We start from the raw sequence: 26365 nt of genomic DNA, 5'->3' as shown, positions 1-26365 counted from the left end.
TAAATAATACTTTTCAAAATAAAAGCAGCACAGTTGTATTGCGCGCACGACATAGATGTTTTTTCAACTTTATTTTGTGATTGCAGCTGTTCACATTCACTCACAATCACGCACACGCATACGTCCACACGGAAGTAATACAAATAACGATTTTCAAAACAAAAGCAGCACTGTTGTATTGCACACTCGACATAGATACTTTTTAAAATGTATTTTGTAATTTATAATTGGCCTCACGCGGGCTGGACAGGGACGCACAAAGGGCTGGATGTGGCCCGCGGGCCGCAGAATGCCCAGGTCTGACCTAAAATCATCAGCCCGGAGGTTGGGTCTTGGGCGCAGTTGGGTGTTCCAACAGGACAATGACCCCAAACACACGTCAAAAGTGGTAAAGGAATGGCTAAATCAGGCTAGAACAGGGGTCGGCAACCCAAAATGTTGAAAGAGCCATATTGGACCAAAAATACAAAAACAAATCTGTCTGGAGCCGCAAAAAATTAAAAGCCATATTACATACAGATAGTGTGTCAAGAGATATACATTTAAAGGACTTAAAGGAAACTAAATGACCTCAAATATAGCTACAAATGAGGCATAATGATGCAATATGTACATATAGCCAGCCTAAATAGCATGTTAGCATCGATTAGCTAGCATTAATGCAGTGACCAAATATGTCTGATTAGCACTCCACACAAGTCAATAACATCAACAAAACTCACCTTTGTGCCTTCACGCACAACGTTAACAGTTGGGTGGACAAAATGAGACAGAAAAAGAAGTGGCATAAAACACGTCCTAGAAAGCCGGAGAAAGTTATACATGGAAACAAACTAAGGTGAGTTCAACGACCCCCAAAATTAGTAGGACAAAACGGCGCTCGCCAAATACTCGAATCAGTGAAGCATGTTTAATATAAACAGTGTGTTATAACAATTAGTGTCATGTTTGTCCTCCTACAGAAACCATATTAAAACAAAAAATATATTTTTTCCCCTCATCTTTTTCCATTTTTCATACATTTTTGAAAAAGCTCCAGAGAGCCACTAGGGCGGCGCTAAAGAGCCGCATGCGGCTCTAGAGCCGCGGGTTGCCGACCCCTGGGCTAGAATGAAGGTTTTAGAATGGCCTTACCAAAGTCCTGACTTAAACGTGTGGACAATGCTGAAGAAACAAGTCCATGTCAGAAAACCAACAAATTTAGCTGAACTGCACCAATTTTGTCAAGAGGAGTGGTCAAAAATTCAAGCAGAAGCTTGTGGATGGCTACCAAAAGCGCCTTATTGCAGTGAAACTTGCCAAGGGACATGTAAGCAAATATTAACATTGCTGTATGTATACTTTTGACCCAGCACATTTTCAGTGGACCCATAATAAATTCATAAAAGAAGCAAACTTCATGAATGTTTTTTTGTGGCCAACAAGTATGTGCTCCAATCACTCTATCACAAAAAAAATAAGAGTTGTAGAAACTATTGGAAACTCAAGACAGCCATGACATTATGTTATTTACACGTGTATGTACACTTTTGACCACGACTGTAAGTGAATGTGTCCACCACAAGCATCAAGTCTTTCAAAGGCAATGAGTTTGAGCTGTTTGATGTTCACTAACAAGACAGCGGGAGCGTGTTCAGTCAAGTGATCGCAGCCACATTGCAACATTTTGGAAATGGCAGCAGGTTGTGTTGCGTAACCTTGTCATGAAACGATGCGATCTGATAGGAAAACATGCAGTGTTTGTCCACCAGGAAGCAGAAGCGTCTCTTCTCCTCCAGCAGGGCCTCTTTGCAGCCGTCGGCGATGAACAGCTGCATGTCCATTTGGCGGTTCGTTAGCGTCTCCATGCACTGAGGACACACAAACACAAACATGCATCCACAGGTGCGTCACACGGAAATCCTCCCAAGTGCTTCGCAATCACAAGTGTCTTTGATAAAAAGCAGACGCCCCATCTTGCAAGCTGAGTGAGAACTGATCTTCACATTGTCTTATCTTGCTGGCCATATGGTGTGAAAAGCCATCACCTAAACACTCAAGTGTTTTTTTTCTTTTTAACCTTCTAATCTCGTTCTCGCAGGTGAGTTTTTGGACAGAAGGGTCGATCTAGTGAAAGGATGGACAAAGGGGGGCAGGACACAGAGCAGGTGTTATCTGCAATGGCAGACGACACTTACAGGACGGGTGTCCGAGTGAATGTATGTGCACCGCACACAATTGTACAGACGGGCCTTGGTCTTTGTGTGCAATGCAACAGCACCCACTTTGTCTCAACTCTGTCATGCATTTCCTTCTATAACATGTTAGTAAAATGAACCGTGCATGTTTTTAGACAATCACAATGTACACACTGCAAAAACTGAAATCTAAGTAAGATGACATATCTCAAATAAGGGTGATATTTGCTTATTTTCTGTCTGATAAGATACTTCTTCTCACTAAGCAGATTTTATGTTAGCGTGTTTTACTTGTTTTAAGTGTTTTGGTCCTAAATGACCTCAGTAAGATATTACAGCTTGTTGCTGAGATTTGATGACCTACACTACCGTTCAAAAGTTTGGGGTCACATTGAAATGTCCTTATTTTTGAAGGAAAAGCACTGTACTTTGCAATGAAGATAACTTTAAACTAGTCTTAACTTTAAAGAAATACACTCTATACATTGCTAATGTGGTAAATGACTATTCTAGCTGCAAATGTCTGGTTTTTGGTGCAATATCTACATAGGTGTATAGAGGCCCATTTCCAGCAACTATCACTCCAGTGTTCTAATGGTACAATGTGTTTGCTCATTGGCTCAGAAGGCTAATTGATGATTAGAAAACCCTTGTGCAATCATGTTCACACATCTGAAAACAGTTTAGCTCGTTACAGAAGCTACAAAACTGACCTTCGTTTGAGCAGATTGAGTTTCTGGAGCATCACATTTGTGGGGTCAATTAAACGCTCAAAATGGCCAGAAAAAGAGAACTTTCATCTGAAACTCGACAGTCTAGTCTTGTTCTTAGAAATGAAGGCTATTCCACAAAATTGTTTGGGTGACCCCAAACTTTTGAACGGTAGTGTATATTGAGTAAAACATGCTTGAAACTAGAATATCAACTGTTGCAAAACTGTGTCGTCAACACTCACAAGTATAAAACTACTTTTTCAAAGTAAAAATTTCTTATTTCAAGCATGAAAAAAAAAATCATGACTTTGACACAATTGTGTCTCATAATTAAAACAGATGACAGCCAAATGGACTTTGCTGTTTTATTTTCAATGAAACAATAGAAAACACGTACTTATATAGTAGTACAGTTGGCACAGTACAGTAAACTGACAGTTAATATTTAAACATTTAACATTTCTAACAATTTTGAACAGAAATAGTTCACGCACATTCAGATGAATTCTTCAAAATTACAATTAAAAATGTTTTGGTTGGGGTTCCAGGCTGTATATATATGCACTAATTGACTGAAAGTGCACGCACTTGGCGCGATGATGTCATGTTATCGATGGAAAAATGCATTTTTAGACAATATGATTTGCCTGAGTGGCTAGTAGACCCCAAGAGTAACAAGCGGTTGCCTTGTTGAATTTCCATTAAGAACAATAAATTAGTTTTTAGTATAAGTTTGCTGGTTTCAAGAAATGTAATGCCGAGTGCATATCATTATGTCAAGATAATGGCACTAGCATTTACTTCATTTAAGAATATTTTTCAACATATTGAGCAAAAAGGTCTCTTTTTTTTTCTACCAAGAAAAGTGCACTTGTTATTAGTGAGAATATACTTATTTTAAGGTATTTTTGGGTTCATTGAGGTTAGCTAATTTTACTTGTTTTGGAAAGTCTTGATAAGCCGAATTTTCTTGTTCTATTGGCAGATAATTTTGCTTAGTTCAAATAAAATACCCCTAATATTTGTATTTTCTTTTGTTGTTTTTGAACACTGACTTTTCGCAGTGTGTGCAATGCAACAGCACCGACTCTGTCTCACTCTGTCATGCATTCGTTCTATAACATGTCAGTAAAATGAACCGTGCCTTCTTCACACATTAGTCACTATTCAGGTAGGAGATACAGTCAAGGGTGTAGCACCGAATTCTGGGACCCCATACACAAGACTCCTTAAGGGTCCCCCATCCCAACCTAAACCCAACGTCACCGCCCCGTACACACACACTTGGTCTGTTTACATGCACTAAACCAGTGTTTTTCAACCACTGCACTGCAAAAAGTCAGTGTTCAAAAATAAGAAAAAAAAATACAAAAATTAGGGGTATTTTATTTGAACTAAGCAAGATGATCTGCCAATAGAACGAGAAAATTCGGCTTGTCAAGACTTTCCAAAACAAGTAAAATTAGCTTGAGGCAGTTTAATGTTGATTACCTTATTGGGGTGTTACCATATAGTGGTCAATTGTACGGAATATGTACTGTACTGTGCAATCTACTAATAAAAGTCTCAATCAATCAATCAAAAAAAGCACTTTATATGTAGAAAGGTTTTGTTAAGAAACCATTCTGAGCCTTATCTTATTTAGTAGGGATGTCCGATAATGGCTTTTTGCAGATATCCGATATTGTCCAACTCTTTAATTACCGATACCGATATCAACCGATACCGATATATACAGTCGTGGAATTAACACATTATTATGCAACCAGGTATGGTGAAGATAAGGTCCTTTTAAAAAAATAAAAAATAAAATAAAATAAGATAAATAAATTAAAAACATTTTCTTGAATAAAAAAGAAAGTAAAATAATATAAAAACAGTTACATAGAAACTAGTAATTAATGAAAATGAGTCAAATTAACTGTTAAAGGTTAGTACTATAAGTGGACCAGCAGCACGCACAATCATGTGTGCTTATGTGCTGTATCCCTTGCAGACTGTATTGCTATATATTGATATATAATGTAGGAACCAGAATATTAATAACAGAAAGAAAAAACCCTTTTGTGTGAATGAGTGTGAATGGGGGAGGGAGGTTTTTTGGGTTAGTGCACTAATTGTAAGTGTATCTTGAGTTTTTTATGTTGATTTAATAAAAAAAAAACAAAAAAACAAACCTAAAAAAAAAACCGATACAGATAATAAAAAAACCGATACCGATAATTTTCTATATTACATTTTAAAGCATTTATCGGCCGATATATCGGACATCTCTATTATTTAGTTTTTATTTTACATATGTTGACCACATTAACCTTGGCAATGGACCCTGTGTGTATATGTATGTTATACCAGTGTTTACAAATTTGGTAAATAAATAACCAAAAAATGTATATTTTGTTGTTTTCTTACTGTACCGAAATTGAACCGAACCGTGACCTCTAAACCGAGGTACGTACCGAACCGACATTTTTGTGTACCGTTACACCCCTACCCCAAACACACGTCAAAAGTGGTAAAGGAATGGCTGAATCAGGCTCGAATGAAGGTTTTAGAATGGCCTTCCCAAAGTCCTGACTTAAACGTGTGGACAATGCTGAAGAAACAAGTCCATGTCAGAGAACTGCACCAATTTTGTCAATAAGAGTGGTCAAACATTCAACCAGAAGAAGTGAAACTTGCCAAGGGACATGTAAGCAAATATTAACATTGCTGTATGTATACTTTTGACCCAGCACATTTGCTCACATTTTCAGTAGACCCATAATAAATTCATAAAAGAACCAAACTTCATGAATTTTTTGTGACCAACAAGTATGTGCTCCAATCACTCTATCACAAAAAAATAAGAGTTGTAGAAATGACTGGAAACTCAAGACAGCCATGACATGATGTTCTTTACAAGTGTATGTACACTTTTGACCGCGGCTTTATGCATAGCAAAAAGCAACATGTTTGTTTACACAGTAATTACGCGCTGGTGTCGCACTTAACTTTCAAGTATTGTTATTCAATTCTCCACGTTTTTTTGTTTTTTTTTGTCCCAATAAAGACGAGACACCGTTGGGAGGTGGGCAGCATAATTCCTGACAAGTGGGTGAGGGAGTAAGTGGAGGCGTGTAAAAGGCTATTTTGTCAGTAATAGCCAATCTCTGTCATACACAAATGAAGCCTATTCACCTGTCAAAACTACAACAAGCCTGTTGCTATGGTGACCTGTGAGAGTTTGATGAATGTATGTGAGAAAGCAAGTGAGCCTTGATTTAGCCAGAAACTAAATGCACTATATTGCCAAAAGTATTTGGCCACCCATCTAAATGATGAGAATCAGGTGTCCTAATCACTTGGCCCGGTGTATAAAATCAAGCACTTAGGCATGGAGACTGTTTCTACAAACATTTGTGAAAGAATGGGCCGCTTTCAGTGATTTCCAGCGTGGAACTGTCATAGGATGCCACCTGTGCAACAAATCCAGTCGTTAAATAACCTCGCTCCTAAATATTCCAAAGTCAACTGTCGGCTTTATTGTGAGAAAAAGGAAGAGTTTGGGAACAACAGCAACTCAGCCACCAAGTGGTAGGCCACGTAAACTGACAGAGAGGGGTCAGCGGGTGTGCAATTTGGTGGAGGAGGAATTATGGTGCGGGGTTGTTTTTCAGGAGTTGGGCTTGGCTTTTTAGTTCCAGTGAAAACAACTTTGAATGCTCCAGGATAGCAAAACATTTTGGACAATTCCATGCTCCCAACCTTGTGGGAACAGTTTGGAGCGGGCCCCTTCCTCTTCCAACATGACTGTGCACCACTGCACATAAAGACATGGATGACATTGTCTGGTGTGGATGAACTTGACTGGCCTGCACAGAGTCCTGACCTGAACCTGATAAAACACCTTTAGGATGAATTAGAACGGAGACTGAGAGCCAGGCCTTCTCCACCAACAACAGTGTGTATTTTTTTTATTTTTTTTTCACTCATTCATACAAAAGGGGTTGTTTCTTTCTGTTATTAATATTCTGGTTCCTACAATATAGAACAATACAGTCTGCAAGGGATACGTCCGTGAAGCACACATGATTGTGTGTGCTGCTGGTCCACTAATAGTACTAACCTTTAACAGTTAATTTGACTCATTTTCATTAATTACTATTTTTTTATGTAATTGTTTTTATATTGTTTTACTTTCTTTTTTATTCAAGAAAATATTTTTTATTTATTTATCTTATTTTATTTTATAAAAAAAAAAAAAAAAGACCTTATCTTCACCAGACCAGGTTGTCCTGACCTGAACCCGACAGAACTCCTTTGGGAATAATTAGAACGGCGACCTCACCAATGTGCTTTTGGAAGAATGGTGCAAAAGTCCTATAAACACACTCCGCAACCTTGTGGACAGCCTTCCCAGAAGAGTTGAAGCTGTAATAGCTGCAAAAGGTGGACCCACATCATATTGAACCCTATGGGTGAGGAATGGGATGGCACTTCAAGTTCATATGTGAGCCAAGGCAGGTGGCCAAAAACTTTTGGCAATATAGTGTAGCTAGGGATGGGAGTCGAAAACCGGTTCTTGTTCAGAGTATCAATTCCTTGAAATTACTAGACATTTTTTCAAACGGTTCCCTTGACGATTCTTCCGGGTGGGGGTGACATCATTCCACAATGGCGGTAAGCAGGCGGAACAAACGCTCTAAAATTGACTACATTTTACAGATAACTTGTCTTTTATTAGTAAGTCAACAAACAAAGGCTCCTAATTAGTCTGCTGACATATGCAGTAACATATTGTGTCATTTATACACCTATTATTTTGTCAACATTAAGGACAAGCTGTAAAAATGAATTATGAATCTACTTGTTCATTTACTGTAAATATCTGCTTACTTTCTCTTTTGACATGTTCTATCTACACTTCTGTTCAAATGTAATAATCGGCTATCCGCGCACCTGGGTCTAATCAGACAAGCAGCATAAGGACCAGTGGACCCAAGGATCATTGCGGGAACTTAGTTTCTCAATGGTGTACCTACCCTCCGTCGAGCCGGAAAGTGAGCTGTGCGTCTCACTTCTTCCTGCATCTCCCTCTGGACTCCGACTTCCTCCCTCGTTCCTCGACTACTCGCTCGCCCCGGACTCTGACGACTCTCTCTGCCCCACGGACCTCACGCGAATCTCGGATCCCTTCTGCGTTGCCCTCTTTGGTTTTGTCTGCTTCCTCATTCAACATTTACGGTAACACTCAACAGCTAATCTACACACATACCCTCTTGGATTTTGTCACACACCATTCTATAGTTTATTAGTACTGTTTATTTTTATTATATATACATATGTTAACTATATATATAATAAATCATTGAACATTACTGCTCTCTGGTGTCTGTTGCCGTCATCTCCCCTCTTACAACCATAACAGCCATGTCTTAAAGGCCTACTGAAAGCCACTACTACCGACCACGCAGTCTGATAGTTTATATATCAATGATGAAATCTTAACATTGCAACACATGCCAATACGGCCGGGTTAACTTATAAAGTGCAATTTTAAATTTCCCGCTAAACTTCCGGTTGAAAACGTCTATGTATGATGACGTATGCGCGTGACGTCAATCGTTGAAACGGAAGTATTTGGACACATTGTATCCAATACAAAAAGCTCGGTTTTCATCGCAAAATTCCACAGTATTCTGGACATCTGTGTTGGTGAATCTTTGGCAATTTGTTTAATGAACAATGAAGACTGCAAAGAAGAAAGCTGTAGGTGGGATCGGTGTATTAGCGGCTGGCTGCAGCAACACAACCAGGAGGACTTTGACTTGGATAGCAGACGCGCTACCCGACGCTAGCCGCCGACCGCATCTATGATCGGGTGAAGTCCTTTGTCGCTCCGTCGATCGCTGGAACGCAGGTGAGCACGGGTGTTGATGAGCAGATGAGGGCTGGCTGGCGTAGGTGGATAGCTAATGTTTTTAGCATAGCTCTGTGAGGTCCCGTTGCTAAGTTAGCTTCAATGACGTCGTTAGCAACAGCATTGTTAAGCTTCGCCAGGCTGGAAAGCATTAACCGTGTGGTTACACTACCGTTCAAAAGTTTGGGGTCACATTGAAATGTCCTTATTTTTGAAGGAAAAGCACTGTACTTTTCAATGAAGATAACTTTAAACTAGTCTTAACTTTAAAGAAATACACTCTATACATTGCTAATGTGGTAAATGACTATTCTAGCTGCAAATGTCTGGTTTTTGGTGCAATATCTACATAGGTGTATAGAGGCCCATTTCCAGCAACTATCACTCCAGTGTTCTAATGGTACAATGTGTTTGCTCATTGGCTCAGAAGGCTAATTGATGATTAGAAAACCCTTGTGCAATCATGTTCACACATCTGAAAACGATTTAGCTCGTTACAGAAGCTACAAAACTGTCCTTCCTTTGAGCAGATTGAGTTTCTGGAACATCACATTTGTGGGGTCAATTAAACGTTTAAAATGGCCAGAAAAAGAGAACTTTCATCTGAAACTCGACGGTCTATTCTTGTTCTTAGAAATGAAGGCTATTCCACAAAAGTGTTTGGGTGACCCCAAACTTTTGAACGGTAGTGTACATGTCCATGTTTTAATAGTATTGTTGATTTTCTGTCTATCCTTCCAGTCAGGGGTTTATTTATTTTGTTTCTATCTGCAGTTAAGCCCGATGCTATCACGTTAGCTCCGTAGCTAAAGTGCTTCGCCGATGTATTGTCGTGGTGATAAAAGTCACTGTGAATGTCCATTTCGCGTTCTCGACTCTCATTTTCAAGAGGATATAGTATCCGAGGTGGTTTAAAATACAAATCCGTGATCCACTATAGAAAAAGGAGAGTGTGTGGAATCCAATGAGCCAGCTTGTACCTAAGTTACGGTCAGAGCGAAAAAAGATGGGTCTTGCACTGCACTCTAGTCCTTCACTCTCACGTTCCTCATCCACAAATCTTTCATCCTGGCTCAAATTAATGGGGTAATCGTCGCTTTCTCGGTCCGAATCGCTCTCGCTGCTGGTGTAAACAATGGGGAAATGTGAGGAGCCTTTCAACCTGCGACGTCACGCTACTTCCGGTACAGGCAAGGCTTTTTTTTATCAGCGACCAAAAGTTGCGAACTTTATCGTCCATGTTCTCCACTAAATCCTTTCAGCAAAAATATGGCAATATCACGAAATGATCAAGTATGACACATAGAATGGATCTGCTATCCCCGTGTAAATAAAAACATTTCATTTCAGTAGGCCTTTAAAGCACCTCTACCTGAGGGCGTTTCAGTGTTATAACTTCATCTTTATCTTTAGTTTTTAAGCCAAAACTCATTAGACACCTTTTTACCTGCACACTGCCTCCCGCTGTTTCCGACATCTACAAAGCAATTAGCTACCGGCTGCCACCTACTGATATGGAAGAGTATTACACGGTTACTCTGCCGAGCTCTAGACGGCACCGACACTCAACAACAACAGTGTTGTTTTCGTCAACGATGACGATGACGAAATCATTTTGTTGACGCCACTTTTTTTCATGACTATAACGAGACGGTGACGAGATAAACATGTCTCTCTGATGACGAAAACATGACGAGACGTGTTAATGTTAGTGGGTAATCTGTCAGACGTTTAAAATGCATGACATTTCTGTTTATTGTGTGTGTCAATTAAAACCACGCCCACCAACTGGCGTGCAGCGCACAACGTGCTCAACACGTCAGACTGTTGTTACTCATCAGGCAATGGAGCGTGATGGCGGCGGAAGTTTCAACACAGGGGCTCGGTGGTCGCAAACGTAGAGACGACATATGGGTGTATTTTAAATATAACCCAGCAGATAATAAAACAGAGTGTATTGTGAAGGAAGACGGTGACAAATGTGGCCACAAAATATGCGGAAAAAATACGACCAACCTTAAGGCTCGCCACAAGGATATTTTTTCGAAGGTAAGTTACAAATGCTGTTAACATAATCGATAAATGTCATAGTAAGCTAATACATTAGTACGTTTTCCACATACTCCTGGCGCAAATGGGCTGCTAACTTCAGGCTAAAGTTAGCTTTTGTTACGCTAACGTCAATTCATTATGTGTGTGTTACTTTAGCAGCATGTATAGCCATGTTTACATTCAGTGACGGTGTGGTTATCTCTTTGTGAGTACGTTCTGTCAGCACGTAACTTGATATGTTAAACAGGTGGAGTTAGTGTTATACGTAGAGTCTGCTAGCTTTAGCCTAAAAGCCACAAGTGACGTTGTGCAGCCCCATTAAGGAATCAGGAATTAATTGATTATTTTATTACATGGTTTGCACAAATGAAAGAGAGTGGGGTTGTATGATATCTGTTGTAATTGCACTGGCAGACAGGGCCAAGTTGAGCATATGTGTTCCTCATCCATCACTCATCTTTTGGGCATGTTTATGTTCATTGTACTTTATTAACACATTCTGAGAAATAAAGCCACAATTGCTGAAGTAGAATGTTTTTGTTTTTTGGCTTTTTTGGAGTAATGAACTTTGATTCCACTGTTACCACTTTATCTGTGTGTAATACACAATCCTCGGATCAGAAATTTGCTGTTGGGTGGAAACCTTATATGTCTAAAACCATTCCTTTATTGTTATTATTTGTGAAAATAGCAGATCTGCAAGCTTACAATGGGTTGAACTTATAGATCTGCTGCTATTTTCACAACTTATGTGTGACACTGCCCAACAGCAATCTCCAATACTTATTGACCTAAATCAATTTGTTAAAAGACTATACTTATATACTTATATTATACTTTTTATTCTTTTTTTTGGACTAAAACTAGACTAAAACCTTTTTGACTTTTCATCGACTAAAACTAGACTAAAACCCTTTTGAGTTTCCGTCGACTAAAACTGGACTAAAACTATCACATATAAAAGTGACTAAAATGTGACTAAAACTAATAAGCATTTTAGTCCAAAAGACTAAGACTAAGACTAAATGTAAGATGGTTGTCAAAAACAACACTGAACAACAACACATCATTTGTAGACTATAATTACTGGTTTGCAAAAAATATTTTTTAAACCAAATAGGTGAAATTAGATAATCTCCCGCGGCACACCAGACTGTATCTCACGGCACACTAGTGTGCCGCGGCACAGTGGTTGAAAAACACTGTGTTAAGGAACTGAATGGTTAAGCAGAATCGAAAGTGGAATCGGAAAAAACTTAGCAATTCCCATCCTTATATGCTGCGGTGGCTGCATCTTAGAGCAAAAGTGCAAATATGATTTCATAATCTACTGCTAATACTGCGTTGTCTTTTATTTATTTATTTTTTGCTCTATGCTTTTTAACCTGTAAAGCACTTCGGCCCAATTTTAAAATTGTTGTATACGTGCTATATAAATAAAGTTGCCTTGCCAATCCCAATTCCTTTGAACAACTCGCCAGTTGCTGCATGCCAGACCACACGCTCGTATTATCTACCTTTTGTCCTCAAATATTGCTGCGCCGTGCAGCTTAAACATGACGTGGCGATCGGGTGTCTGACGCCTAATTATAGCTTGGCAAAGTGACCCGTGTGAGCCTCAGTGAGTGTGTCAGGTGTCCGCAGGCGTGCTCACCTCGCTCTCTTTGAACTCGTACTTGTTGGCGTTCTTGCCTTGGCTCTTTCTCCTCAGCTTCTTCAGGTCGGCATGGGATTTCTCCAAAGAGTCCTGCTTCGTCTTATGCTCCATCTGGTACCTTTTGAAGGTGGCCTGGGATGAAAAGGAATGAAAGATCCACCGTGAACTGAGTGTTGGCCAGGATGCTGTTGTGCATTCAGAATCACTGGTGGGGTTTCTTCTTTTCATTGCAATTTGTGGACCGTGTTTGTGCAGATTGCTGAGAAATGACTCTATACCGCACAATACCTTTGGGGCTATCGACACTTAATTAATTTAAAGAAGCAAAAGACACTGCAAAATAAACAGATCTATTATTTCATGCTAGTTAGTATTGTGGCAATTTCAGCATTCATTCAATTAATTCAGCAGTGACTGAAATGTTTCTTATAAATGAAAAATGCCAACAAAATGAAGCTTGGATATACTAATAGTCAGTGTACAGTTTAACCAGTATATGTTTAATTCCCAGTGAAAACACAAGTGAGTGGCAAATGATTGTCTCCCCTTGTCAAGCAGGGTGGTGGTCCGAGGCTGCATGAGTGCTGCCTGCACTGAAGAGATATGGCTGTGCAGCTCTGATTGATTCCATGCTTAGAAGTTAAGGTAGAGCCAGATAACAATGGTGCTTACACTGAATATTAACACATTTTCTCTGTGAGGTGTAGTACAAACCCCAAAAGCAGTGAAGTTGTCACGTTGTGTAAATGGTAAATAAAAACAGAATACAATTATTTGCAAATCCTTTTCAACTTATATTGCAAAGACAAGATACTTAACGTTCAAACTGGAAAACTTTGTTATTGTTTGCAAATATTAGCTCATTTGGAATTTTAATGCCTGCAACAAGTTTCAAAAAAGCTGGCACAAGTGGCAAAAAAGACTGAGAAAGTGGAGGAATGCTCATCAAACACTTATTTGGAGCATCCCACAGGTGAACAGGCTAATTGGGAACAGGTGGGTGCCATGATTGGGTATAAAAGCAGCTTCCATGAAATGCTCAAGGATGGGGCGAGGGTCACCACTTTGTCAACAAATGCGTGAGCAAATTGTCGAACGGTTTAAGAACAACATTTCTCAATGACCTATTGCAAGGAATTTAGGGATTTCACCACCTACGGTCCGTAATATCATCAAAAGTTTCAAAGAATCTGGAGAAATCACTGCACGTAAGCGATGAGGCGGTACTGCATCAAAAAGCGACGTCAGTGTGTAAAGGATATCACCACATGGGCTCAGGAACATTTCAGAAAACCACTGTCACTAACTACAGTTTGTCCCTACATCTGTAAGTGCAAGTTAAAACTGTACTATGCAAAAGCGAAAGCCATTTATCAACAACACCCAGAAACGCCACCGGCTTCGCAGGGCCCGAGCTCATCTAAGATGGACTGATGCAAAGTGGAAAAGGGTTCTGTGGTCTGACGAGTCCACATTTCAAATTGATTTTGGAAACTGTGGACGTCGGAAAAAAAACATCCGGATTGTTCTAGGCGCAAAGTTGAAAAGCCAGCATCTGTGATGGTATGGGGGTGTATTAGTGCCCAAGGCATGGGTAACTTACACATCTGTGAAGGCACCATTAATGCTGAAAGGTACATTCAGGTTTTTTGTATTCTTTATCTCTACTCATGGTTCTTACTATTTTACAAGTTTTATTATTTTTGTTTTCCAACTTTCCTTAGATGAGGCTCCTGCCTCAGGGGTTATCGGCCGTGCTTGTGGGGGCGCTTTGTGCCAGCGTCCTGGTGGCCGTGGTCTAAAGACCTCCTGGTGCAGATGACTACTGTGATAGTGTTTACTCACACGTCTCCTCTGTACTCAGCCATGCAATCACTGGTTCATATAGTTGCATATGTGTGTACGTTGTGTGTGTGTGTTTGTTTTTGGTATATGTGTCCGTGCGTACGTATGGGGTATTGTTTTGAACTCTGTAAAGCACTTTGCGTTGCATTTCTTTTATATATGAAAAGCGCTTTATAAATAAAGTTTGATTGATTGATTGATTGCCGGAGGACATAAATAAAACAGGTATTAATTGGTAATGGTGTTCACATACTTTTTCACAAAAATCGGCTGATACTTATTGGCGGCCAATCGATCGGCTCATCCCTAGTGTACAATACTTACTTTTGTCAGATACTCATTATTTCTTAGCGCCATTGGTAATGCGGTTAATGGTATGCACATGACACACACACAATTAATACTCACTGTCATGTATTTGACATCCATGTCTGTTTTTCTCTCCAGTTCTCCTATAATCTCCATGTGGAACCGTTTAAACTTCAGGTGGACCCCAGGGTAGTTGAAAGAGAGAAAAAGGGAATAAGGTCATAAGGGCGGGTAAAAACTTTGACAGAAGGACGGAACATCTGTCCTCAACAAAAAGGGTAAAAAAACCAAAACAGCGTTAAATAGGAGAAATACATTTAAATTGCATTGGTGCATGTGTGCGGGGGTGTGCTGTCGGTTCAAGGTTGCTCTTACGAATGAGTCAGAAACGAAGCGTGGGAATGCCCACAGACTTCTCCCTCTTCTTCTTCTTCTTCAGATGCAGCTCTCACTCATTAGTGTGAAAGTGGCGAAGCTGCAATCGGCGCCCATGTTCGGCATATCAGTCCAAACAAAAATGACCCTCTTGCTTAACATACAGTCGTGGTCAAAAGTTGACATACACTTGTAAAGAACATAATGTCATGGCTGTTTTGAGTTTCCAATCATTTCTACAACTTTTTTGTTGTTGTGGTAGAGTGATTGGAGCACATACTTGTTGGTCACAAAAAAACATTGATGAAGTTTGGTTCTTTTATGAATTTATTATGGGTCTACTTAGGGCTGCAACAACTAATCGATTAAATCGATTAAAATCAATTACCAAAATAGTTGGCGATTAATTTAGTCATCTATTCGTTGGAACTATGCTATGCGCATGCGCGGAGGCTTTTTTTTATTTGATTTTTTTGGTTATTTTTTTATTTTTTTTATTTTATTTTTTTATAAACCTTTATTTATAAACTGCAATATTTACAAACAGCTGAGAAACAATAATCAAAATAAGTACAAAAACAGTACAAAACAGCGCCAGGGCGGCGGTTAGGCTACGTCTCATGAGGTGGCGTAAGCTAGCCAATGATGTGTCATGTACAGCTCACGTGACGACGGCGTCTCCTTTCCTTGAAAAATTTAAAAAATGGCGCAGGAAAACACTACCGATAGTTTAGCGGAGAAACATCTTGAGGTTATTGCTTCAATGGAGAAAAGTGTACGACCTAAGTCGTCAAAAGTGTGGGAACACTTTACTTTAAAGATTTCAAAGAAGACCGTTTCCTGCAAAATGGCACGGAAGTACAACATTGCTTCAGGAGCACCTGAAAAGGAAACATGTTGGAGCCATGGATGAAGGGAAGAACTCACAGTACGTAACTTTTTAAGTCCATAGTGGCAACAAGCATTCATGAGTTCAGCTTTTTTGTGAGTAACGTTAAGTTATGCCTTTGTTGCAACGCGGGGCTGATAATGTGTCTCCGGCACATTTGACTCCGTTTTGAGAGAGAAAACACACGGTTACCAATTTCGAAATAAACGTAACGGACAGAAATATCTCAGGTTGGTTTCATAATGGATCAATGTAGCCGGGCCGATAAAGCTATATAAATATATTTAGATTTGAGTGACGCTTTAGTATAACTAAACGTTATGAAGGCGCTGGAATATTTCATGCTATTATTCAGAGGCAGCCTAAAATGAATCCTTTATTATTCACAACAGAAACGTGTACAATATCTGATTCAGTTCTGATGAGTTACATTTCTGTGTTATTATTGGTGTATGCTGCACCCGGCTCTTTTATCCGATTATTAATCGATTAATCGAAGTAACAATCGACAGATTAATCGATTATCAAATTAATCGTTAGTTGCAGCCCTAGGTCTACTGAAAATGTGACCAAATCTAACATACAGCAATGTTAATATTTGTTTATATTTTTGATTCATCTGACCACAGAACTTTCCTCCAGAAGGTCTTATCTCTGTCCATGTGAGGTCAGATGAAACAAAAATGGAGCTGTTTGGCCACAATAAACAGCATTATGTTTGGAGGAGAAAAGGTGAGGCCTTTAATCCCAGGAACACCATGCCCAACGTCAAGCATGGTGGTGGTAGTATTATGCTCTGGGCCTGTTTTGCTGCCAATGGAACTGGTGCTTTACAGAGAGTAAATGGGACAATGAAAAAGAAGGATTACCTCCAAATTCTTCAGGACAACCTAAAATCATCAGCCCGGAGGTTGGGTCTTGGGCGCAGTTTGTCAGGTCGAGGGGTTTTTCGCAGCTTACTGCGAGATTTGTTCTCCCGGGATGCAATCGGACTATACCGGACAAGGCTTGAAGGTAGGAACATTATTTAATCTTGATTTTCAAAAAAGATCGACAAACAAAAGGCGTACAAGACGAAGGCACAACTTAGCGAAGGAAACAAAAACTGACAATTAGCGTGAACTATGGACATGAAACAAAAACTTGCTAACTGTGGCATGAATAAACAAAACGTACTTGGCAAGGCATGGAAGGAGCAGTATGAACAGAGCAAATGCATGAATACAAGCATGAAACAAGTCAGAACAGAGCAATGTCGCCAGACCGACTAACTGGCAACCACGGGCTTAAATAATACTCTCCTGATTAAAGCAAGTGCGTGTCCCGAACAAATGAGGCAGGTGAAACTAACGAGTCGCCATGGTGACAAAACAAACAAGGAAGCGCAAACAGGAACTAAAAGAGTCCAAAAACTGACAAAAAATAACAAAACTCATGATCCAGACCACAGATCATGACACAGTTGGGTGTTCCAACAGGACAATGACCCCAAACACACGTCAAAAGTGGTAAAGGAATGGCTAAATCAGGCTAGAATGAAGGTTTTAGAATGGCCTTCCCAAAGTCCTGACTTAAATGGTAAATGGGTTATACTTGTATAGCGCTTTTCTACCTTCAAGGTACTCTTTGACACTATTTCCACATTCACCCATTCACACACTGATGGCGGGAGCTGCCATGCAAGGCCTTAACCACGACTCATCAGGAGCAAGGGTGAAGTGTCTTGCTCAAGGACACAACGGACGTGACTAGGTTGGAAGAAGCTGGGGATCGAACCAGGAACCCTCAGGTTGCTGGCACGGCCCCTCTCCCAACCGCGCCACACCGTCCCCGTGTGGACAATGCTGAAGAAACAAGTCCATATCGGAAAACCAACAAATTTAGCTGAACTGCACCAATTTTGTCTAGAGGAGTGGTCAAAAATTCAAGCAGAAGCTTGTGGATGCCTACCAAAAGTGCCTTATTGCAGTGAAACTTGCCAAGGGACATGTAAGCAAATATTAACATTGCTGTATGTATACTTTTGACCCAACATTTTCAGTAGACCCATAATAAATTCATAAAAGAACCAAACTTCATGAATGTATTTTTGTGACCAACAAGTATGTGCTCCAATCACTCTATCACAAAAAAAAATAAGAGTTGTAGAAATGATTGGAAACTCGATACAGCCATGACATTATGTTCTTTACAAGTGTACGTAAACTTTTGACCACGACTGTATATTGTGTCCGCAATCAATTTCTGTGACATAAATTGATGCTGTGACTCACCAACTGGAGTCCATTAACAAGTCAGCCCACTCGCTGATACTGTGGGCAACAATGGCTCAGAGGTGATCCTGGGCCCGCGGCTTGCATTTAATCAGAAGGAACTAGTTAGGGTTTGGTTTGGAGGAACAATCATAAGATGCTTTAGGCTACAATCAAGTGTTGACTTCTGATGGTGGAGGCATTGCTTTGAATAATTTATTAGCGTATCTTATCCGGAGAATTTGAATTTTTGCTTCCTCCTACGATATTATTAAATAACTCCATTAATTCATAGTATTTTGCCCTTTTTGTTAAAATAGCCTTTGTCACTGTATCAACCTGTCACTTAGTGCTGGCATTGTACCCAAAATGTCCAAAGTGGCAAAAGTAATCCCAATTTTTAAATCAGGTGATAAAAACGATATGAACAACTATAGACCAATTTCAATTTTACCAACATTTTCAAAAATATTTGAGAAAGTGGTCTATAACCGACTGAATGGCTTTCTAGAAAAACTAGATATCCTTGTCCCCTCCCAATATGGTTTTCGTAAAAAAAGTACCACCTGTATGGCTATACTCGACCTCTTGGAAAAGGTCAATGACTGTATCGAAGAAGGAAAATGTGGTATTGGTATTTTTTTGGATCTGTCCAAGGCCTTTGACACAATAGACTTTGAGATTTTATTATATAAGCTATATCACTATGGTGTCAGAGGGGTACCTCTCGATTGGTTTCGTTCTTACCTATACGGAAGGCAACAGTGTGTATTCGTCAATGATCACAATTCACCCTGTATGACCATAAATTATGGGGTTCCCCAGGGATCCATCTTGGGGCCTCCCCTTTTTATCCTATACATAAATGATTTTGTAAACTCCTCAGAAACTTTTCATAAAATAATTTTTGCAGATTATACAAATGTGTTTACCTCACACAGGAGCCTCCACGATCTACAAGTAACTGTCAATTCAGAGCTTGTGAAAGTGGATTCCTGGTTCAAATGCAATAAGCTCTCTCTTAATGTTAATAAAACAAATTTTATTCTATTTCATTCTAATAAAAACCGGACAAATACTGAGCACTGCCATGTCAACATCAATGGGCAGGAAATACAGAGAGTGTATTCCACAAAATTCCTGGGGGTAATCATTGACGAATACCTCAATTTCAAATGTCACATTAGCCATCTGTTAAACAAATTATCCAAATATGTTGGCCTATTCTTTCACCTTCGTCATTATCTTCCTCTGTATGCTCTACTTACCCTATATAAAACTCTACTTGAACCACATCTAAACTACTGTAATGTCATCTGGTGTAACACCTTCCCTACCTACCTTCACAAATTAGAATCCATGCAAAAGAAAATCATACGGGCCCTGTCATGGTCCAAGTTTAATGCCCCCACTCGACTTCTATTTCATAATTATCATCTTTTAAGACTGACAGAGTTCAATATTTATCAAAATGCTTGTTTAACCTATCAAGTCATCCACAGGCTGAATCTGAGGCTCTGTAGCTTGGTTCCTATCTACCATCCCCAGCATGCCCACAACACTCGTAACTTAGATCTGATATCAGGTAAACATCGTCTACTGGCTTGTACCGATCGAAGTGTTGTATGCAGGGGACCTAAGATTTGGAACCGGCTTAATGAGAGCTTCAAGATGCGGTATCCATTCTCCAACTTCAAAAAGAAACTGAAAACTTACCTATTAACCACCTATCTCTAATGCCTCATGTGGGGTCGACTACAGTTGGGTTTTGCATGGTCGAATGGAGGTATGTGTGTATGTGTATGCGTGCTTTAGTACTATTATCTTGTGTTTATCATATAGCGTTGTTGTTTTTTTTGTTGTTGTTGTTGTGCTTGCTACCATTTTTCATCATCCCATGTATATACTGTCCTCTGGACCCCCTGTCAAAAGCTTCTTCTAGCTTATTTGGGGGACCCTTTCACTTACCAATATCTTTAAATGATATTCACTACTATTGTAATTGTTCTATGGTATTGTGAATAAAATTGAAACTTGAAACTTGAGGATACAGTCGCGATCAAAAGTTGACATACACTTGTAAAGAACATAATGTCATGGCTGTCTTGAGTTTCCAATCATTTCTACAACTCTGATTTTTTGGTCACAAAAAACATTCATGAAGTTTGGTTCTTTTATGAATTTATTATGGGTCTACTGAAAATGTGAGCAAATGTGCTGGGTCAAAAGTATACATACAGCAATGTTAATATTTGCTTACATGTCCCTTGGCAAGTTTCACTGCGATAAGGCACTTTTGGTAGCCATCCACAAGCTTCTGGTTGCATTTTTGACCACTCCTCTTGACAAAATTGGTGCAGTTCGGCTAAATGTGTTGGTTTTCTGACATGGACTTGTTTCTTCAGCATTGTCCACACGTTTAAGTCAGGACTTTGGGAAGGCCATTCTAAAACCTTAATTCTAGCCTGATTTAGCCATTCCTTTACCACTTTTTGACATGTGTTTGGGGTCATTGTCCTGTTGGAACACCCAACTGCGCCCAAGACCCAACCTCCGGGGTGATGATTGTAGCTTGTCCTGAAGAATTTGGAGGTAATCCTCCTTTTTCATTGTCCCATTTTCTCTCTGTAAAGCACCAGTTCCATTGGCAGCAAAACAGGCCCAGAGCATAATACTACCACCACCATGCTTGACGGTAGGAATGGTGTTCCTGGGATTAAAGGCCTCACCTTTTGTCCTCTAAACATATTGCTGGGTATTGTAGCCAAACAGCTCAATTTTTGTTTCATCTGACCACAAAACTTTCCTCCAGAAGGTCTTATCTTTGTCCATGTGATGTCAGACCCTTAATAAATTAATAAAAGAACCAAACTTCATGAATGTTTTTTGTGACAAACAAGTATGTCACAAAAAAATAAGAGTTGTAGAAATGACTGGAAACTCAAGACAGCCATGACATTATGTTCTTTACAAGTTGAGTTGAGTTGAGTTGAGTTGAGTTTGAGTTTATTTCGAACATGCAAGCATACAACATGATACATCACAATTTCCAGTTTCTCTTGTATGTAAACTTTTGATCGCGACTGTACATGGCTGGAAATTTGAAAAATAAACACCTCAGGCCTGATTTATTAAGATCCAAATACTTTGCGCTAAACAGCGTGTGCAATTCATAAAATAGCGTGTACTATTAGTGGGCGTGTTGCGAGTGATCTACTAACACTGTGTGGAATTGAAAAGTGTTGCAGACAACTTTATTTAAATGAGGATTTTGCGTGCTCTTCACGGGGCATCACCACAGAGACACTCATTTACTGCACATTCACTGAATCGTGCTCCTACCTGAGCCTTTTTGCTATGTTTTCAAACCAGCAGGAAACATGTACCACATTTTATAAGCAGTCGTGCAGTGCATCTACAATGAAACCACTTCTTTTCTTTTTTTCCACTGCTGAAAGTGCGTGGCAGGGAGGCTGCACTACACCGCTCAAGACGCAAAAAATGCACACCTTCAGGATTTATAATCATATAGGATATATGTTAATAATATATATTTTATATGCGAATGAACATCATTAAAAAAATATTTAATGGCACCAAAATGTATCAATTGAATTTGTTTTAATCAGCCCTTTAAGTCATCCCGCAGCTATGAAATTATAAAAGGATGTTGCTGAAAGACAATGTGTCTAATATTTTTTATTTCTGACCGTCTAAGTATGGTGAAACATACATGTTGGACGAAAGATTCTCTATCCATCGTGGGCACTCTTTTCTCACAGCCATGAGCGTAACTGTGTCAGTTTGAGCGTCCTTTTCAAAACGCATAATAGAGCTCCCAAAACAGTGATGAGCGTTGATAAAGCATATTGCGCGTGCTGTATAATATATTGCATCTTCTCCTCCCGGTATTGTGGGCGTTTTGATGAGCAGCATATATTCTGCATATTAATTAAGACAGAGACACACAAAATACACATGTTTAGTAGATCAGCTTTGCGTGTGGTATCAAATTTGCACGTGTTTAAAAAAATCCCCCATTATAATTATATTATCTGTGTTTAGCCTTTAGTTTTAGCCTATTTTATGGCTCTCCTCAGTCTCTTTTTGACTAAAATGTGTCTTCTTACTGTTGATATCAGCCACATACCAAGAAGTAAACTGTTCTCCTCCCATGTTTTTGTTTGTACTATGCTCTCTAGGGGTGTGAATTTTTGGGCACCTAACAATTCGATCAGATTCTGATTCCTGGAGTGACGATTCGATTCAGAATTCTCGCAATTTATTATTCGGTGTAGTAACTATAATGAGATTCTTTTCAAAGCAGGTTACAAGTCAGAGAAGCTCCTTTTGGTTGCATGGAGGTGGCTTCTCATGAAAAAAAAACAAAAAAAACAAAATCGATTTTTGAAAGTTATGAATCGATTTAAAATTGGGATAAATAATAATCATGATTTGGATATGAACATTTTTTTTGTGCACCCCTAATGTTCTTCTTCCCACTGAAGTGTGTAGCGGTGTGGTTTCCTGCTGTATTTTGAAGTGGAAAACCACTTCATATCACGTCCAATGTCCAAATTTTGTAAAAACTTTTAAACAGAGAAATTATTTGCACCTTTTTCGTTTCGGGAAATAACTTTCAAAAGACAACCGTGTGATTTACAACAAAGGTCATCTCATGCAGGTGTCAGTGACTCACCGTAAAACTCAGACCTGACATTTACAGTCAGTAGCTTAACGGGTACTCAAGACACGGAAAACTTGTATTTCTTCTCCCCGCTCCACTTTTCCCCATGGGAGGTAGGGTGGAAAAAGCGGCTACAGGGTGGGGTGTTGACAAATGAGCCCATAAATGGTGCTTAGTGATATTTTTTAACACAGGGTTTTAGAGAGTAAGACAATTAAGCAAGAATGGAATTTACAGGAAGCACAAAAATTACACTTACGTTGTCCTCCAACTCAAAAATAACTTTTCTGTGGACTTCTGAGATACCCATCAGCACCATTCCTGCAAGAGAGCATAAACATAATATGACATAACAAATTAAAATACACCCCATTATGAATGGATTACAATGCTCGAAGAAGAACAAAGAGGAATCAACAACACCCAGTCAATTTTTCTTGAATGAAACATAAATAGCACAGTGATGCTAAATGATTCTTTGCATAGTTCAACCTTAGGCAAGTCAAGTGTGGCCACTTTTCTGATTACGTTACAAAGGATTCTCTGTGTTACAAGGAAAAGCGATATAAAATGTATGCGCCTGAACCGGAAAAACTGGACCACCGACTGCTGAGGGCAATTAAAAAGAGCTTAAGTGACGGGCGGCACACGTTGCCACGTCCCGTTTCTGCATGCTGCTGGTTTAAATTGTCAATTTAGAATTACAAGGTGTGCAAATTTAAAGCCAGTAATTAAAATTCCACTCTTGAACATTACATCGTCACAGAATCAAAAAGAGTTAATATTAAAGAGGAACTGCACTTTTTTGGAATTTTGCCTATCATTCACAATCCCTACGTGAGACAAGAACACATGTTTTTCTTTTTTTATGGATTCTAACTTGTAATATATGGCAAATATGAAGTGGCTAACAATGCAGCTAATGGGAGTACTTTATTGCGCTCATAAAACCCTCTAAAGCAGGGGTCCCCAAACTTTTTGACTCGGGGGCCGCGTTGGGTTAAAACAATTTGGCCACTATATTTCCAAAAGTACTTGGCCACCCATCCAAATGATCAGAATCAGGTGTCCTAATCACTTGGCCCGGCCACAGGTGTATAAAATCAAGCACTTAGGCATGGAGACTGTTTCTACAAACATTTGTGAAAGAATGGGCCGCTTTCAGTGATTTCCAGCGTGGAACTGTCATAGGATGCCACCTGTGCAACAAATCCAGTCGTGAAATTTCCTCACTCCTAAATATTCCAAAGTCAACTGTCGGCTTTATTATAAGAAAATGGAAGAGTTTGGGAACAACAGCAACTCAGCCACCAAGTGGTAGGCCACGTGAACTGACAGAGAGGGCTCAGCGGATGCTGAAGCGCATAGTGCAAAGACTTTCTGCACAGTCAGTTGCTACAGAGCTCCAAACTTCACGTGACCTTCCAATTAGCAGAAAGCTACATGAAATGGGTTTCCATGGCCGAGCAGCTGCATCTAAGCCATACATCACCAAGTCCAATGCAAAGCGTTGGTTAGAGTGGTGTAAAGCACGTCGCCACTGGACTCTAGAGCAGTGGAGACGCCTTCTCTGGAGTGATGAATCACGCTTTTCCATCTGGCAATCTGATGGACCAGTCTGGGTTTGGAGGTTGCCAGGAGAACGCTACATCTCGGACTGCATTGTGCAGAGCGTGAAATTTGGTGGAGAAGGAATTATGGTGTAGGGTTTTTTTTCAGGAGTTGGGCTTGGCCCCTTAGTTCCAGTGAAAGGAACTTTGAATGCTCCAGGATACCAAAACTTTTTGGACAATTCCATGGGATGGCACTTCAAGTTCATATGTGAGTCAAGGCAGGTGGCCAAACACTTTGGGAAATATAGTGTATATATATATATATATATATATATATATATATATATATATATATATATATATATATATATATATATATATATATATATATATATATACACTACCGTTCAAAAGTTTGGGGTCACATTGAAATGTCCTTATTTTTGAAGGAAAAGCACTGTACTTTTCAATGAAGATAACTTTAAACTAGTCTTAACTTTAAAGAAATACACTCTATACATTGCTAATGTGGTAAATGACTATTCTAGCTGCAAATGTCTGGTTTTTGGTGCAATATCTACATAGGTGTATAGAGGCCCGTTTCCAGCAACTATCACTCCAGTGTTCTAATGGTACAATGTGTTTGCTCATTGGCTCAGAAGGCTAATTGATGATTAGAAAACCCTTGTGCAATCATGTTCACACATCTGAAAACAGTTTAGCTCGTTACAGAAGCTACAAAACTGACCTTCCTTTGAGCAGATTGAGTTTCTGGAGCATCACATTTGTGGGGTCATTTAAACGCTCAAAATGGCCAGAAAAAGAGAACTTTCATCTGAAACTCCACAGTCTATTCTTGTTCTTAGAAATGAAGGCTATTCCACAAAATTGTTTGGGTGACCCCAAACTTTTGAACGGTAGTGTATATATATACATATATATATATATACACATATATATATATATGTTCCTCGTGCACTAATTGACTGAAAGAGCACGCACTTTGCCGATGATGTCACTTTATCGATGGGAAAATGTATTTTTAGACAATATAGTTTGCCTGAGCAGCTAGGAGACACCGAGAGTAACAAGCGGTAGAAAATGGATTAGAAGGGACAGATTTAAAAAAATAATAATTAAGAAAAAAAAAAAAATAAAACTTTTTTTTTTAAACTTGGGACTTCCCGCGGGCTGGATTTTGGACGCTGGCGGGCTGTAGTTTGGGGACCACTGCTCTTAAGAAACATCCAAAAATCGCCAACAATGATCCATGTCACATCTTGTGACCCTAATATTAACCAAGCGGTTTTGGTCATATAAGTGGTAACGCAGACAAACAACTTTTAGCGTGCTTTGTTTCACGACTGGATTTGTTGCACACTGAGCTCCTGAGAGCGGCCCATTCTTTCACAAATGTTTGTAGAAACAGTCTCCATGCCTAAGTGCTTGATTTTATACACCTGTGATTAGGACACCTGATTCTCATCATTTCGATGGGTGGCCAAATACTTTCGGCAATATAGTGTACTTACAGCTTGTATATAAAATGTTGATTGAGGTGTTTAAATGTTTTCAGCTGACTTTTAGCTAACGTTCTTTAACGAGTTAGAATGCATTAAAAAGATAAAAACGTGCTTATCTCACATAAAGATTGCAACAGGGGAAATTGTGGGTTGACTTGAGTAGACAGTTTAACTTGCTAAAGCAACAATAATATGATGAAATGCATATGTTAATTAAAACATGTGCAGATTCATTAGATAACTATTAAAACAGTAAAACAAACATACAGACAGACAGCCATCAGACCGTATAATCCATATGTTCCTTTTTGACTGTACTTGAATGTATAAAAGACTGCATTTATGTTATTCACATGTGAATAATGCTGTATAATAGACTGCATTTATATTATTCACATGTGAATAATGCTCTATAATAGACTGTATTTATA

General features: G+C 39.3%; 1 protein-coding gene across 1 annotated transcript in view; it reads right to left on the bottom strand.

Moving 5' to 3' along the window:
- Nucleotides 1-26365, bottom strand: part of baiap2l1b (BAR/IMD domain containing adaptor protein 2 like 1b) — a 104341-nt gene that overhangs the window by 30696 nt on the left and 47280 nt on the right. Inside the window, exons 4-7 of the mRNA XM_062036858.1 lie at nucleotides 23118-23179; nucleotides 14755-14826; nucleotides 12499-12633; nucleotides 1698-1850 (exon numbers count right to left, since the gene is read on the bottom strand). Of these exons, the coding sequence (XP_061892842.1) occupies nucleotides 1698-1850; nucleotides 12499-12633; nucleotides 14755-14826; nucleotides 23118-23179 (422 nt within the window). The remainder of the gene's footprint in view (nucleotides 1-1697; nucleotides 1851-12498; nucleotides 12634-14754; nucleotides 14827-23117; nucleotides 23180-26365) is intronic.

The sequence above is a fragment of the Entelurus aequoreus genome, linkage group LG25, assembly GCF_033978785.1.
Source record: "Entelurus aequoreus isolate RoL-2023_Sb linkage group LG25, RoL_Eaeq_v1.1, whole genome shotgun sequence".
Classification (NCBI taxonomy): domain Eukaryota; kingdom Metazoa; phylum Chordata; class Actinopteri; order Syngnathiformes; family Syngnathidae; genus Entelurus; species Entelurus aequoreus.
This window is presented reverse-complemented; position numbering and strand designations above follow the sequence as displayed.